General features: G+C 40.3%; 1 protein-coding gene across 8 annotated transcripts in view; it reads left to right on the top strand.

Annotated features, from left to right (window-relative positions):
* Positions 1-17310, top strand: part of EXOC6 (exocyst complex component 6) — a 98939-nt gene that overhangs the window by 25048 nt on the left and 56581 nt on the right. For 6 of the 8 annotated variants that reach the window (XM_083740870.1, XM_083740873.1, XM_083740875.1 and 3 more), the window contains exons 6-17: positions 2280-2484; positions 2855-3013; positions 3669-3737; positions 6820-6903; positions 7009-7055; positions 7729-7849; positions 9359-9430; positions 9691-9788; positions 10366-10471; positions 11511-11620; positions 14137-14248; positions 14842-14976. In XM_083740870.1, the coding sequence (XP_083596996.1) occupies positions 2280-2484; positions 2855-3013; positions 3669-3737; positions 6820-6903; positions 7009-7055; positions 7729-7849; positions 9359-9430; positions 9691-9788; positions 10366-10471; positions 11511-11620; positions 14137-14248; positions 14842-14976 (1318 nt within the window). The remainder of the gene's footprint in view (positions 1-2279; positions 2485-2854; positions 3014-3668; positions 3738-6819; positions 6904-7008; positions 7056-7728; positions 7850-9358; positions 9431-9690; positions 9789-10365; positions 10472-11510; positions 11621-14136; positions 14249-14841; positions 14977-17310) is intronic. The other 2 variants (XM_083740874.1, XM_083740876.1) reach the window with 1 other exon arrangement.

The following is a 17310-nucleotide window of genomic DNA, read 5'->3' as shown; positions in this document are numbered from 1 at the left end:
ATGCCTGTCATTACAAATGAACAGATGTTATGAGAAAAATTAACCTTTTTGAAGGGTTTAATGAGAAAAGAAGCCCTGTCTTGTGCAATACGAAACAAAAACGTTTTAAGTTCTGATTGTCACGGTATTTATCACTTTATTTGCTTTAGTGTTTTAGAATAGTCCACAAATAACTGATACAGCGTAGGAACGGAAAAGAAGCTTTCCTTGCTCATAATTTGCTTTTGGCTGCAGTCCTTTGAACATTTTACACAGGTGTAAATTCTATTGAATGCAATGGGAGTGGCTTCTGAATAAGAATGCTTAGGGTTGCACTTTTTCTTTGAAAGCACATTCCAAAGCAGTATTATAACTGTAAAAAAGAAAGAAAAAGTTGTTAATCCTTTCTACTACTTATACATTATAAGTGTCTGTTGTTACCCTGTTTAGTATTAATGTAATTGCTATAATTATAACTCCTGTGGAGCTGTGCAATAAAGCACATTGTTACATCTGTCAATTTGGGGTATATATATATGTGTGTGTGTGTGTGTGTGTGTGTGTGTGTGTGTGTGTGTGTGTTTGTGTATTTGCATGAAGAATCTGAATGAATTCTGGTGCGAGGTAGTTATGGGTATGAAGGCAACTTATCAAAATGCTAATTTGGCAGCTTCGTAATATTTAGTCCCTGCAAGTTTCTCTCTCTCTTGTCTCTTTTTGTCTCTGACACTCTTACAATTATGACTATTTATTTAAAACTTTTAAACCCCTCTCTTCAGCAAAATAAGGGAGGGCATAGCAGGTTACAGATTCTAAGCCTGAAGGCAAGGACTATGACATGGCACAAAGGGAAAGGGGTTTGACATGGAGAGTAAAAAAAGAAAATGCTGGTGCTATTTTTTAGTTCCTGTAATAACTAGCTCCTAGAAAAATTTCAGTGAGAGGAGGAGCAAAAAATTTCTGGTCTTTCTGAAGAGTTGATGGAGAGGTCCTGCAAGCCCAACTCTCTCCCTGTCACGCAGCCTGATTGGATAGCGACTGTAGATGACAGCAGGGGGAGGAGCCTGATCATCATTGCATACGATGGTCATTTCTGCTGATCATGCATTTTTCTTCTATGCCACTGATTAAAAGTTAAGCAATGAAGAGCCAGGGAAAGCATCTCAGCTTGTTAGGCTGCATCTATGCATTATGCATAACCGCAATTCAGCACTCTAGCCAGGAGATTGCACTTCATTATTTGCACAACTGCAAATGTTTCACAGGTGAAACTACGTACAGTCCTGAGCATGAGTGGGTGGAGCTAGGGGTGGAGTTGGGTGATGTGGCCGGCTGGAAAATGGTGGAGCAAACACAACTCAAACTCAAAACGTGCCAAAAGAGGAGTGAAGTCTGCAAGCAGACAGCAAGCTCCAGATTGCCAAAGTAGCGAGGCAAGCTGCATGCATCACATGGCAATATATGAAATATACGTATATTCACTGCATTGCATTTACATCTTTTTGGAGAATTTACTGAAGCAAAGCAAAGGGATCAGCCCAATCTTTGCCAGTCTGGTGCCATCAAGGTGTTTTGAACTGCAACTCCCATCAGCCCCATTCAGCAGAGCTGATAGGAGTTGTAGTCAAAAACATCTGGAGGGTGCCAGGTTGGCAAAGCCTTAAGGTAAAGGTACCCCTGCCCATACGGGCCAGTCTTGACAGACTCTAGGGTTGTGCGCTCATCTTACTCTAGAGGCCGGGAGCCAGCGCTGTCCGCAGACACTTCCAGGTCACGTGGCCAGCGTGACGAAGCTGCTCCGGCGAACCAGCACCAGAGCAGCACACGGAAACGCCGTTTACCTTCCCGTTTACCTTCCTATTTATCTACTTGCACTTAAGGGTGCTTTCGAACTGCTAGGTGGGCAGGAGCTGGGACCGAATGACGGGAGCTCACCCCGCCGTGGGGATTCGAACCGCCGACCATGCGATCGGCAAGTCCTAGGCGCTGAGGTTTTACCCACAGGGCCACCCACGTCCCTGGCAAAGCCTGCACTAGCCTAAATAAGCCATTTATGGCCAGGATTCTTAGCAGATATTATAGCTAAGGATGAACAGCAGCTAGAGGGCTTATGGTGTAGAACTCTCCACAAAGGTGGCCAAACATGTACTAGGGCAGCTTCTCATTTCCCTCTGCCTCCCCATTTGCTCCTTTTGAGACCCTAATCTTATTTGCACGAAACTGCTCAGACTGTTACAGTTTTGTTAGGATTACGTTCAGATGGTAAACAACAACAACAACTCCACCCTTCTTTTCTCCAGATATTATTCTGCTTTAAAGACTATGGAACAGCTAGAAAACATCTACTTTCCTAGAGTTAGTCAGTATCGGTTTTGTCAGATAATGATTGAAAACCTTCCAAAACTTCGTGAGGAAATTAAAGAGATTTCCATGTCGGATCTGAAGGACTTCCTAGAGAGTATTCGGAAGCATTCGGATAAAATTGGTGAAACAGCGATGAAACAGGTATGTTTGCTGAAATCTAAGCATATTCAAGCTTGACTAAACCAATCGTAATTTAGCCTCAATTCATCTGCTTACAAGGCCTTACATGACAAGAGGTGCTACACAAACACCTTCCTTCCCTCTGCACACCCATGGGTGCCCGACTTGGGCAAACTTTCCCTCACATTTTCAAAATGTAGGAATTGCATGAATCCAACCTGTGTCAGTCTACTCCACTGGGAAATATTTCGGTCTTGCGTGAGTTTGTGGGATCCACCTGAAGAAATAAGCCACACCCTTCCTTCTGCTTCCTTGGCCATTACTTGTCTTTGCTTTCATAGGACCATAAATGAATTGTGTGTACGTTCAGTGGCATGTTTTGCTATTACAGGCACAGCAGCAGAAAACCTTTAATACTGGTCTCCAGAAGCAAAACAATTTCCGTTATGGGAAGAGTGCATATATAAATAATGATGGCATTCCAGAGCCAAGGAATAAAATTGTTTCAAAACAAAACCTTGAAGAGGAAGAGGAAGAACATGAAGATGAGGTATTTTGATCTCAAATAATTTCCTTTCATTTTACTTGTTCTTATTGTTCAGCCTTTAGGAAACAATCCTGAAATAGGTGGCAGTGAATCTTGGAGTCCCTCAGGGGGCTTGTGGTAACCCATTAGACCATCTAGCTTTCTTTTCATTTTGAACAGCAATTTTCCACATGAAAAAGCCCTCAGTTTTAAAAAAGCAATTTGCCACATCAAATGGGCTACGGTGAGAAAGCTACTGGTTGAGGAAAGTGGTTTTTGGATTATCATTTTTTACAATACTCACTTGTACAAAGTACTGGCACATCTTTTTTGCTGCCCCGGCAGCCATTTTGTGCTGACAGCCATGACACTTTTATCAATATATGAGAGTCCCAGCACTACATTATTATTTTTTACTAAATAAAGCAGAGATTATAACCATTATTTTTATCCCATGAGGAAAAAGTGGAGAAGGGAATCATACTTTTATCAGGCCTTTATCTGTCAAGGGCACCTGTACAACTACCAAAATGGCTGGATAACTGATCATGGCAGAGTCTGCCTCCTATCTAAATGCTGGCATCCTATTTGGCTTACTGTTATTAGTTTCTAATGCCCATTTGATTTATGAATGTCATGCTGTAGCTGAATGTGTTTTGGTTTGGATCCCTTCCTACAGGTTTTGACAGCTCACGATCTGGTAGATTTTTCTCCTGTTTATCGATGCTTGCATATTTACTCAGTTCTGGTACGTATATCATTCTTTTTTTGTGGAGATTTTTTATTTTTACATTCCTCTTATCCTTTTGTCTGTTTTCTCTCTGTGTCTCAAAACTACATGAGTATTCGTAAGACCATTGCAGCTACCTTAACAGAAATCTACCTGTGTTCTAAAAATAATGTGAGTGTGCTGTTTCTGCCAGACTCTGTTGACATCCTTTAGTTTATATCCATTAATATCTGTAACTGGATATTTATAAGATTGTGTCCAAATATGCACCTTCCATCCAGGGTAGGAATTCATGAGAGATTTCCAGTTTTTGTTATTGGGTGATCAGGAGAGAGAGAACCTGTTTCTTGGTAGCAACAGAGCAACCATAATTACTATCCCAACAGAGCATCCTTCGTATCAAATTAATTATGGTTCTTGTGTTGTTTTAGATAAGAATATGCTCACTATGTAAGGCAGGCATAGGCAAACTCGGTTTTCCAGATGTTTTGGGACTACAACTCCCATCATCCCTAGCTAACAGGACCAGTGGTATGGGATGATGGGATTTGTAGTCCCAAAACATTTGGAGGGCCGAGTTTGCCTATTCCTGATGTAGGATAAAGAGCACACTCCAGCAAGTGAGTTAAATATACCTAAATTCAGATGTAATTTCAGTGGGAGAATTAAGCATAAGCTTAAGTCGCTCCCATTGAAAGGTACGGGAGTGAAAAAGTGTGTGCTCTGTTGGATAGTTGCAAGATCTTGCTCATGTAACTAATTTGACAAATATGACTCATATGGTGGCCGGGGTGGTGGTGGTGCACCAGGAACAACTCAAGTGGCAAAATGGAAACTTTAGAGCTTTCCAAAGATAAAATTGTAACTAGTAGTTTTGATACAGTAAAAATACTGTACTACTGTTGCTGATTAGGCATCACAAGGCTTTTCACTGGTTGGAAACTAGCTTTTGTGTGCTTTGTTTCTTGAATAGTCATGGTGATGGGAAGCAATGGTCAAGACTGGGACCATGGCAGGGGAAGGGATTTAACCCTTTCCCCCCTGCTGTGGAACTGATCTGGACCACCCACCCCCACAGCTGCTATTTACTTTGTGCGTTTAGGAAGAATGCTACTTGAAAACCATAAATGCTCCCGCTAGGTAAATACTGTGGTGTATTTGCAATTATGCTACAGTAGTTGTTTCAGAATTACATGTTGCTCTTGGCTGAAGATGAAAACTCACATGGCATGGTAAGTACTTACATACGTAGGTGTCCGTTCGCTGAATCTATTCTTAGAGTAATAGAAAGTACTGTATAGTTCTCTTGATCTGATAATGTAAACCACCAGCTTAGTTTACAGATCTTGTATTTTTAAATAATCTTTCAGCTTTGCATTTTGAGAAAGCCATCTGAGTGTAGTGGGTATTTCCATGTCTGCAATTTCTTATTACGCTACCCAATATATCTTTCTGCTTTGAATTTACTAATTAATGGAAACCTAAATAAGTAAGCTAAGCTAACCGCAAGAGTAGTAAAGCTGAACTTGAGCAGTTTAAGAGGTTTTTTTGTTTTGTTTTTTAAATTCTGCTTACATGCAAATTACATTAATTTCAGTATATACAAATGAGTCAATTTTTGTTGTGGTTTTTAAGTAGACAGATGGTTCTTTCTGAATGAATCATCATGATAAAAAAGATCTACATAGATTTCCCCCCCTACATTATGAAGAGCTCTGAGAGTCAGGGGACCATTTTTTCCCCTTTTCATAGAAAATAAGAACCAATGAAGTATAGAGGGTGTCCATTAAATATGTGCCACAAATAGATGTTTATTTTAAATATTAAATGAAGTCTTAGCAATGTTAATCAAGGAGAGTGAAAAGCACACCAGAAAAAGGTTTGTTCTCATTTTACTCAAACTGATATTCCACACCACATAACTGTACTACTGAACATACTGAAACTATTAAGGAAGATAATGCCCTTAACAGCAATGCCTACTCTATTTACGGTAGCCCCAATCTGTGTGACATCTTTAAATCTGGGCACCCTATGATGTTTCCAAACCGGAATATAACTATCTAATTAAAATTTAGCATGATGTAAGGGAGAAATAGCTGTTTTTTTTTCTTTCCTTTCTCTCTATCCTCCTCCCACCCCCACCCCCACCCCAGTCCCACACTTTCAAAACTGCACTTATGCATGATCTGGATAGATTTCTTGAGTGCTGAATTTCTAACGTACTTTGCAAGAATATGGCTTTGGTGCTAGATGCAGATGGATGAGAACACAACTCTGCTCAATTTATATACCAAAGGGTACCCATTTCCTTTTTCATAGCAAAATATAATCAACTCTAACCATGTTGCAGAATAGTAGTAAATCATATATGGAAACCTTAAACTTCAAACATCATAAATGGGTTTCTTTAATGCTGTAAGAGCTAGCCTTGATTTCTTATTACCTGTAGAAAAACAGTCAGTACTTTTGGCCAACCTTTCAACCTAGTAACACCACCACCCCCATTTTACATTTTCAACTAAATTTAAGATTCTTGGCAAAGCATCCTTCAATAAAGTTGATACCCTTCCAAGCCCAAGAGATCAGGAATAATTGTCAGCTTTTCATGTTGTTTTAAATTTCATCAATTGGTGGTGGAAACCTAACAGTGAACAAATCCTTGAGAGGCAAGATATTTCTCCCATGGCTATTGAAATGACACAAATCAGCGTTGTAAGTTTTCTCATAAATGATGCAAATTGGAAAAGAAAATGTTCTTTTTGTTCTAAGTAAGGAGTTGTTGAATGTCAACTTGCTGTTCAATAGTATTGTCAAAATGAGTTTGTTGAACTAAATGTGAAATTAGGGGTCAGGAATAGGTTCTATCTAGTAGGTTGGATCCTGAACTCCATCACCCCTAGTGGACCACTTTGACATTTGGGCGGGTCCACACTCCTGTCAGTCACCTGATGTTACAAATGAATGTCTCAAATGAAGTGCTTTTGGGTGTGTTTAGAGTATTGCCATTCCAGAAACGTAACATACATTTTTGTCTGTGTACTTTCACAAGATTTTTTTTTTTTAAAAGATGTATGTATATATTTATTTTCCCCTTTAGGGCGATGCAGAGACATTTGAAAATTACTATAGAAAACAAAGAAGGAAACAAGCAAGACTAGTGTTGCAGCCACAGTCAAACATGGTACTTAATTTTCCTTTTAATGGAGAATGGTCTGTTTTAAAATATTTAACATATCAGATAACTTAAACTGTTTATATTTATATATATTGCGTTCTTTTCTTAAAGCATGAAACAGTGGAAGGTTACAGAAGATACTTCAGTCAGATTGTAGGGTGAGTTCCAAAACATGGATGTATGTTGCTCTCCTCCTTTATAGGCCTTTCGTTGTGGTAGCTTTTGACTCTTCAGCTTGTTCAGTGTTGATTTGCAGCAATGCTAACTGCATTTTTGCCTAACCTGTTGACTGCTGCCTGCTTCAGATGTTGCCAGATGCCTGGGAGGCAGTGGGGGGGGGGAAGCAAATAACTCATGCTCAACCTCCATCCCAAAATAGCTTAAGCTTGCTTGAAAACAAATCTTGTGCTTACTCTCGGAATGGGGTTTCCAGTACACCCCCGCCCCCCTTCTCTTTTCCCTGGCCCCACAGAGAATTGTCACTCTCATCAGTGTATGTGTACCGTAAACTCATTGACTGTCTGTTCGGATAGGAGAAGTTGGTTCTGTCCCACAACCTTGCCCCCACTGCTGGGGTCACAAATTAGCTTTATGACTGCTATTGCAACTCAGTTACTAGTTTCAAGGCAAATGACAAAGGGTGGCTTTCACCCTCAAGCTGGTTTGTGTAATCCTGTTAAACACCCTCTAGCAGCAAACCCCATAAAAATTGATAACACTGGTTTAAACCTGAGAGAGAGAGAGCAAGAAACAAACAAGAAGCGGGTTGTTGTTTGGTTATTTATGGTTTTAACGGCGATTATTCCTCTTAACTATTTTCTACGTGTTCAGTTTTTTTGTAGTAGAAGATCACATTTTACATGTAACCCACGGATTGATAACGAGAGCTTACACTGATGAACTTTGGAACATGGCGCTTTCAAAGATTATTGCGGTCCTTAGAACTCATTCGGTAAGTGAGAAGGTGTTGCGAAGATGCCTTTTAGGTTTATTTACTTAAAGAACTTCTGAGTGTGTTTAAAGGAAGGATAATGTCAAAGTAAGGGGGTGGGGAATCCAGGTCCATTATTGGGAGGGTGTTGTGGGTTTTTTTGTAATTAAAAATTGCTCAGATTGGGGGGAGAGCCTGCCAAGCTTTTGTTTGTCCCACCAGTCTCAGGCTGTGAGCCACAGCTCTGGGCTATCTGCATAATCCTTTGCTGATTTACAACTCCCTGGGTCTTCCAAACTGTGGCCTTAGTCCGGCAGTTTAGAATATGCAGAGTTAATCTGCTGTTATTATTGCAATCCGTCCTAATTAGTTTCAACTGACCTCTTCATTAGATCAGATTGAATTAGTTTAGTGCTGAAAGCAGCACCAGGAAATAGTTCCTAATTATCATTCCAAAACCCCTGTTTCCAAAATAAACTTCACCAGCAGAACCCTTAGAGCTGCCCTCTTTTTTTTTTTTTTTTGGTACTTCTGTTGCAACATAGACACAATGCCTTGGATCTCTTTCCAGCTACTTGAAACTGGAACAGTGTTCTTAATTTAATATCTGTTTTATTTGGTTGAGGGATAATTAATCACTATAGAATGTGTGTCATTTAATGCAAAGTTATTTTTGCTCAATTTGCCCAGCTGAATACCTGCATGAGAAAGAGTGGAATAGCTTCAGTTGCTTAGGAGCATTCAAAATGGGGAAACTGCCCTATAATATGAGTCAAGCCATTGGTCCATCTAGTTCAGTATTGTTTACACTGACTGGCAGCAGCTGTCCAGGGTTTCAGATTTGGGTCTCTCTCAGTCTTACCTGGTGATGCCAGAGATTGAATCTGGGACATTCTGCATGCAAAGCAGATTCTCTAACCGTTGCTGACAGAATGGGACTGTGGCAACCTGTGTGGTGTCCGTTGTGATTAAAAAATAATATTCACACCACCTCACAAAAATAGTAGTAATAGAATTCATTTATTACCCACTCTTCATTCAAAGATCCCAGGGCACAAAACAACAATTTAAAACACAACATTGTTATTTCAAAAACAAATCCATCAATATAAGGACATTCCAATAATAATAATAATAATAATAATAATAATAATATATTTATTATTTCCCCAGCCATTCTGAACAGCTCCCAACAGAATATTAAAAGCACAATAAACATCAAACATTAAAAACTTCCCTAAACATAGGTGCCTTCAGTTGCCTTCTGAAAGTCAGGTGGTTGTTTATTTCCTTGATATCTGATGAGAGGGCGTTCTAGAGGGTGGGTGCCACTACCGAGAAGGCCCTTTGCCTGGTTCATTCATGCCATTTTGTTGCATGACTGTTTTGTAGATGGATCATTTTGAATAGTTAGAATTATAGACTCATAGAATTGTAGGGTTGAAAAGGACCGCAAGGGTCATCTACTCCAAGCCTTCCATTGGTTAAAATTCGATTTTTGAAACACAGTATGTGGTTTTTACCTTTCAGTCCTATTGCACTGATCCTGATCTTGTTTTGGAGCTGAAGAATCTGATTGTCGTGTTTGCTGACACCTTGCAGGTTGGTGGTAAAATACTTTGTTGTAAGCATTTCATTGGGTGTCCATTTGCAGCCGTTCTGTTGGCCAACTCAATTCAATTCAATGTCTAAAGAGTAGGCCAAGGAAATGTATTGTTTAAGGACATATATATACCAAGGATGCCTTTATGTATTGATTGCAGGCATCAACTCTTAAAATTTTGCAGTATCATATTCTCACTTATACTCACTTGCAGTGATAGCATCCTTTAAAATACTGTTTTTAAACACTGTTTTCCTAGGGCTACGGGTTTCCTGTGAACAGGCTCTTTGATCTTTTATTTGAAATAAGGGACCAGTACAATGAAACGCTGCTTAAAAAATGGGCTGTATTGTTCAGGTTAGTATCACAGAATATGAAGATCCTGTTTCAAAGTAATGTTAACCAGTTTTGGTTGTTCTTTTGATGGCTATATAGTTGCATATATCCAGCCAGGGGATTTCACTTAAAGATAAAAATTCTAGCTCTTTATAATTATTGTCAAAGTTACAATTGAAAGTGTGTCTGAAATGTGTGAAAGATGGAGCAGGACTACAGTGTCCTACATAGTCTTTGTTTATCTCCATGGCTAACAGAAGCTGTCTAAATTACACAAAATAAACAAATACCTGAAGTCCCACGGGTTTCTATTTCCTACCCTTGGACACTCTGCCTAACAAGCAATCACTTTTAAATAGTGCTGCCTCTGCTTCTATGTATTCCTTCCCACCAGCGGTTCACAGCTGCTCCTGTCCTCAGACTTTGAGCGCTAGCAATTAGATGGTTCGGGAGCAGTATGTGACACCAGAGCTCAGCACATGCTTAGCTTTCAACGTTGAAAGCTGTAGAAGTGCTTCACTTTGGCTAGATTGTGCCCATATACGTTTGTCATGTGCTTTAGTATTTATGTTTCTAATATGCTCATTTGATTGCACAGGGATATTTTTGAAGCAGATAATTGCAGCCCAATTCCCGTCTCAAATGAAGAAGAGTACAAAATTGTCATTAGCAAATTTCCCTTTCAAGATCCGGAACTTGATAAGGTAAGAAAACACACACTGTGCAAAAGCACCTGGGGAGGCATTTTGATGATCCTCCAAACCAAGTGTACTCCCTCTTTCCTCTTTTCCATGTACACATAGGAGGCTTCTTCCAGTTAGTGGCAAACCATTGTAATTTTGTCTGAACGCAGCAAACTGGTTTGCTCAAATCCTAGTTTGCCTGTAAACTAGGATCAATTTTCAATATGTGTCTGGTGTATATGCACAGTTTTGTTTTTGAAGTGTATGTATTTCCATCCTGGGACTTTGGGGTGAAGTATAGATACTTAAAATAAATAATAAGTAAATATTATTGTCTCAATGCAGATATAACAATTAATTAGGGATGAAGGCGAGGACAATGGGATTGTGTGCCTGGGTCCTTCCTCTCAGCTCATCTTCTTTTGTGTGTAGATTTCCTCTTACTACCCAATCCTCTTTTTCAGTCCTTAGGTGTTCTGGGCATTAATCCACTGAGACAGCAGTACACACTTGTAGAATCTTGTAAATGGAGAGATAACCTGATGAATTAGTGTTTTTCTTGTTTTGTTTTAAAAAAGCAAAACTTAACATACTTATGGCCTCCCTCGCCTTTTAAAATTCAATTTATACAGCTTGGAATGTATGGCCGTATTTGTGGTCCTAACTTGGAGAGATCTGAATACTGTAGCATATTTTTATATGATGAATTGTGTTGTCAGTCTCTTGCGGCTTTGCCCATCAGAAATTAGGAATGGCATGCCTCTCCCTATGCAGAGAGGCGGGGAAACTCTTATGACTATAGAGATATCACAGCCAAATACAGCTTAGCACAGGGACCTCCAACCTTCGGCCCTCCAGATGTTTTGGACTACAATTCCCATCATCCCTGACCACTGGTTAGCTAGGGATCATGGGAGTTGTAGGCCAAAACTTCTGGAGGGCCACAGGTTGGGGATGCCTGGCTTAGCATATGATATTAAGGTCCTTTTCTCCAACCTGCTTAGCTTTAGTCACTTTGAAATGCAGCGTAACATGGCACATATATGTTTTGTTTCTGCAGCAGGGTTTTCCAAAGAAACTTCCAATGTCTCAGTCAGTGCCTCAGATTTATATACAGGTCAAAGAATTCATTTATGCAAGCCTTAAATTTTCAGAGTCACTTCATCGCAGGTAAGCATTTACAAAAGCTGTATGTGTGTGTGTGTGTGTGTGTGTGTGTGTGTGTGTGTAAAAGACATGTAGGACCTATATATATACAAGACGAAAGGGTTGGAACTCAGAACACAAGGTGTGCTATCTAAAGGTCCCAGGTTCAATTGTATCCCAGGTAGGTAAAGGTAAGGCTCCTCTCCGAAACCCCTGGGAGCTGCTGTCAGTCAGCTTAGGCAATGCTGAGCTAGATGGAGCAATTGCAAATATGGTAAGATGCAGTATAACAATGCATGTAGGAAGATGGCTGCGTTACCAGATAAGGAATCTGCAAGTTGCATCAAAATCAAACAGCTGGCAGTCTCCTTGCAACTAGGGAGCATGTGGGGTCATTGCTGGTGTTGCAGCCTGGTTATGAACATATAGAGGTGCTGAAATGTATTAACTAGTATCCGATCAGGTAGCTGTACACAGAACTCCTGTTTCTGACTTGATACTTATTTTGGCTATGCTCTTCAGAAAAAAAGGCAAATACAAAGTATACATTCAAAGCTATGTAATTAACAGGAAATGAAAATATTATCTTAAAGGAGTTCAAAATAAAACATTCTGAAGGAGGTCAACTACAGAATGCACATTTAAAGCATTTAATGCAACTACAGAATGCACATTTAATGCTGCCAAGTTAACAAAAAAATATCTTGAACATTTCAAAAGAAAACATTACTAAATGAAGTCAAATATAAAATCTACATTTAGAGGAGCACAATTATCGAAAGAACAAAGGATTGTCATAATTATATTGTTCTGAATGTATATTTTACTTCCTTCTGTAATGTTTTCTTCTGGATTGTTTGGTGTTTTAATGTAGGTTGTAAGCCGCTTTGATATTTCATTCCATAACTATTTAAAGTGGTATAAAATTTAAATGAAAAATAAAAATAAATATAGAACATATCTGCTGCTGTTGCTGCCAATCCCGCTAGTAGTGGTTGACGGCAGGGAGGCGGCTGCAGAAGCCAGACTTGATGACCTGGCCATGAAACAGCCAGGATGGACTATGATATGGAAATATGGCTAGCACCCAAATCCTCATGGGATTTTCTGGAATTTGCTCTGTGGGCCATCTCACTGCCATCCCAACATGGACTATAGGAAAAGTTTTTATGGGCCTGGGAATAGAGCCCTCCACTGTTAGTGAAGTGATAGACAGATTGAAACTTTAATGTTGGCTGGTCCCAAGGGAAACAGAGTGGCAGGTCAGTGTGAACCGGGAAGTAAAATCCTTTCCACATCAGTAGCAAAGTGAGTTTTGTGAAACCCATAGCATCGTATTCAACCATGTCAGTTCCAAAGTGACTAAGAAATGCCACAACGTACTCTCTTTTCTTATGGTAAAGGTAAAGGTAAAGGGACCCCTGACCATTAGGTCCAGTCGTGACCGACTCTGGGGTTGTGGCGCTCATCTCGCTTTATTGGCTGAGGGAGCCGGCGTACAGCTTCCGGGTCATGTGGCCAGCGTGACTAAGCTGCTTCTGGCGAACCAGAGCAGCACATGGAAATGCCGTTTACCTTCCCGCCTATTTATCTACTCTCACTTTGACGTGCTTTCAAACTGCTGGGTTGGCAGGAGCAGGGACCGAGCAACGGGAGCTCACCCCATCGTGGGGATTTGAACCGCCGACCCTCTGATCGGCAAGTCCTAGTCTCTGTGGTTTAACCCACAGCGCCACCCGTGTCCCTTCTCTTATGGTAACCCTGAGTAATATACTGTACCATGTTGGTTAAAAGCTGACCTACTTGGGGCACAAAATGAGTCAGCCTCCACCTGGAAAAGCAGGGGTCTGAAGGGCAGAAGATCGTCCAAGGCTATTCATGGAGACAGATACAATTTGGGAAAGCTTGGGCAAACCTGAGTAGCTTCTGTATGTCTCCTTGTTAGGGACCACCTTTATTCTCTCTCCCCACTCCCCCATCCGTCAGCTTTACATTTTACTTTAAGAACCATTCAAAATAGTAAGACATTCAGGTTCTAATAGATGGGAGAAATTCATTACAAAAATTCATTACCAAAAAAGGCTTCCATTTAAGCCAGTCTGAAAAATATTGCTTGGTTCTAACTGGATAAAATGTGCAGTTCCCTTTTGCATTCAGAAATCTGGAAGCTATTTCCAGTTTGTCATCAAGCTTTGTGCACTGTTGACAACTGTAAATTGCTCTGCCTTCACACATACTGAACTAATAAATAAGACTTCTGGGTCCTCATCTCTAACCAGGAACCTTTAAAATATGCAGATGATTACTCTTTCCCAATTATGCTATAAACATAGTTCAAGTTTTTCATAAATGCATATCTTAAAAGTTTGTTAAACTGTTAACAAAGCAGTTGCTTGACTGATGGCCTGTCCTCTATTGGAGCTGAACAGATTTCTACTTAGTTATCCGGGAAAAGAGAGAAAAGCCTGCACAATTATTTTAAAATTTCGTCAGTGGTTTAATCATTCATTTTCAAAGCATCTTAAATTTTTGCATTTCAGTTCAACAGAGATAGATGATATGCTTAGAAAATCGACAAATTTGCTGCTGACTCGAACTTTAAGCAGTTGTTTACAGAACCTCATAAAAAAGCCTCACATAGGTTTGACGGAGGTAAGTTTTGAAATGCATGCTTCAGTGTTCTGGGTGCTCTTGTGCGTAGTTCTCTGATTCTTCAGACTTTCCCTAAGAGCCGTGCATGTCCTCCAAAGCTTCTCAACTAGAAGCTCCTGAAAGGGAACATGCCCACCAGTATAACTATTCTTTGCTTGCACTCTGCAGTTACAAAGGGGAGTTTGGGGCACATTCAATCTAGAGCCCTCTCTTGGTTTCACCCAGGATAATGGTGGCACTTAACAAGCCCAGAAAGTTATCACCACCCTGCATGAACTGTGATGAATGATATAGGATGCATTGTCCTCTCCAAAAAATGGGAATTCTGTAGTTGGCACAATGATGCTTCTTGGTAGATAATTAGATAATAGTAGGTTCTCTAAAGGTAGAAATTTTGCTTCTTGTAGCAATCCATTTACAACCTTGTAGCTTTTGCATGTGTGCATCAGTCAGTATTGCTAATAAGCATTCTGAATAATCTCCTTTAAATGAGTTGTGTCTCTTCTGCTATAGTCAATTCAAGTTTGGTTGTGTATTGCAAATGTATTTTATCAGAATTTGTTCCTTTTCTGTGTTTTTTGTTGTTGTTAAAGCTGGTGCAAATTATCATAAACACAACACATTTGGAACAAGCATGTAAATACCTTGAGGACTTTATAACCAACATTACAAATATTTCACAAGAAACTCTCCATACTGCAAGACTCTATGGTCTATCGACGTTTAAGGTATGCAAAGAGTTACCATCTTTTGGTTAACATTTTTAAATACACAGGTCCCAACCAGGGAAGACAATTATTCTTTTCTGGGTATAGCTTGGTTTAGTTATCTGTTTTGGGAGGCAGGTTATGAATGTAAAAGCCAGGAATGTGTAACTCCACCAAAAATATTATGCAACACTACTGTGGCTTTAGTTCATTATTATTGTGGGGCAGATAACATTGTTTTTTGATGGTTGTCTTAATTTAAATTGGGATAATCTCATTAAAGTTAATCCATGATGAACTGTGTGCCATATAGGTCTTGATGGGGTCATATTGGGAAGGAGGCAAAACGAACATGTTTGTGCCCAATATTGTCAAAGCTACACCTACATATTTCTCAAACTTGATCATACATGTTGGTAGTTATCTCAGACTGCTTTCAATTAGCAAAAGCAATGCCATTGTTTCCCAAGAAAACACATGTGAAAGAATGTTTTAATCAGGTTGCCTGGCTAGAATTATTGCACTGGCATCGCATGTCTTCCATACATCATTGTGGTCCCTGATCACCCTCTGATTTGCCCTCTGCTCTGGAAGTTTGAAATCCAGAAACAAACTTCTTCTACCATTAGGACTTGGAATAAGAAGCAGTTCCTCATTCTCATTCTCATTCTCATTCTCATTCTCATTCTCATTCTCATTCTCATACTCATTCTCATTCTATGCTAAGGTTACCAGATTTCTTTTCAATGAATCCGGGGACACTTTTCAACTTTGGTAGGAATAATAGGATTTTGTCAGGGGACTGATTTGTAAATCCAGGGACTGTCCCCGGGAAACGGGGACATCTGGTAACCTTATTGTATGCACAATGATTAGCATCGAGTTTTACTCAGAGCAAATCTACCATATTGATCCAAATATAAGCTGCACCCGAATATAAGCCACCCCTTTAAAATTGGAGGAGGAAAAAATAAACCTGAATATAAGCTGCTCCCTTCCTCACTGATCCTGGCTGAATACTGGGGGGGGGGGAGGGGAAGAGTCATGCTGCGTTGCCGGCGGCCTTTCCACTTCCTCACTCTCTCCCTTCCTGGCCTTGGGGGAGAGGATGGGGGACTACGCATGGGGTGAGTGCCGCTTTGCCCTGGTCCTGGCGCTGTTTGCCCTGCGCTCTTGGCTGCATACCATAAGTTCGCGAATATAAGCTGCACTTTAACTTTTCACGGTTGGAATTTGGGGAAAAAGTGAGGCTTATATTCAGGCCAATGTGGTATTGAAACGAATGTGCCTAACTTAGTCATGTTCATTAATTTCAGTGGGTATACTCTGTGTATAACTTAGTTCAGCTGGTCTTCAGCTGGTGGGTTGGGACCCACTGGTAAGTCTTGGCCTAATCCAGCGTGGGAAACAGCAGGAGCACTACCACCATGCAAATACATGGGGACAGATTAAGAAACTGGCATCCAAATGCATATTGGCGTTAAAAGTGTGTCTTGGATCTGGAAAGGTTGAAGATTCTTCACTTAGTTGAATACCACCTCATGTCTCTAAGTCAGTACAGGCAAGTTTCTATATAACTTATACCCTAGTACCCTGGCAGATTTCTGGTTGAATCTCTCTCTCTCTCTCTCTCTCTCTCTCTCTCTCTCTCTCTCTCTCTCTCTCGTGTGTGTGTGTGAGAGAGAGAGAGAGAGAGAGAGCGCTCTTTCCCCTTCCTTGTCTGCAAGACAGTGAACATTATCCATTTGCCAGAGAATGAGGCAAAGATACTTTGTACAGGTTATTCATATTTTACACCTGAGCAAAGACAATGCAATTTGGAGCCAAAATAAAATGGCGGGAATAGCTGACTGATGAATATTTTAGAGATTGCAAACCAGGACTTATTAAAGATGCAGGCAGCTCTGCTGTGTGCTGCAAAAGACTCTCAATGTTTGACAGATATTACTCCCAAATAAGAATATACAAGGTGGCTTGTGCTAATGTAAAGGAATGTTCGACCCCCCCCCCCCCGCAACCATTGAATAGCCATTCTAACCCCCAGTCCCAGCCCCATTTCACATACTGTTTTTCAAACTCTTCAGCTACAAATTTAGTTTGGTAGGTAGAGTGAGGAGCTGTTGTTTTGAGAAACCTGGTTCAAACACCCTTTGAGCTTATGGGATGTTTTATGGATTATTCAATCCTAGATATGGTATTTCCCAGAGGCAAAAAATATTTGTTGAGTATGTTAAATAAATAAAATATGTGGAGTAGTAATGTAAAGCATAGGGACGCGGGTGGCGCTGTGGGTAAAACCTCAGCGCCTAGGACTTGCCGATTGCATGGTCGGCGGTTCGAATCCCCGCGGCGGGG

This window comes from Podarcis gaigeae, assembly GCF_964106915.1.
Source record: "Podarcis gaigeae genome assembly, chromosome: 5".
NCBI classification, from domain to species: Eukaryota; Metazoa; Chordata; class Lepidosauria; order Squamata; family Lacertidae; genus Podarcis; species Podarcis gaigeae.
The sequence above is the reverse complement of the archived record's forward strand: the minus strand, read 5'-3'. Positions and strand labels throughout refer to the sequence as shown.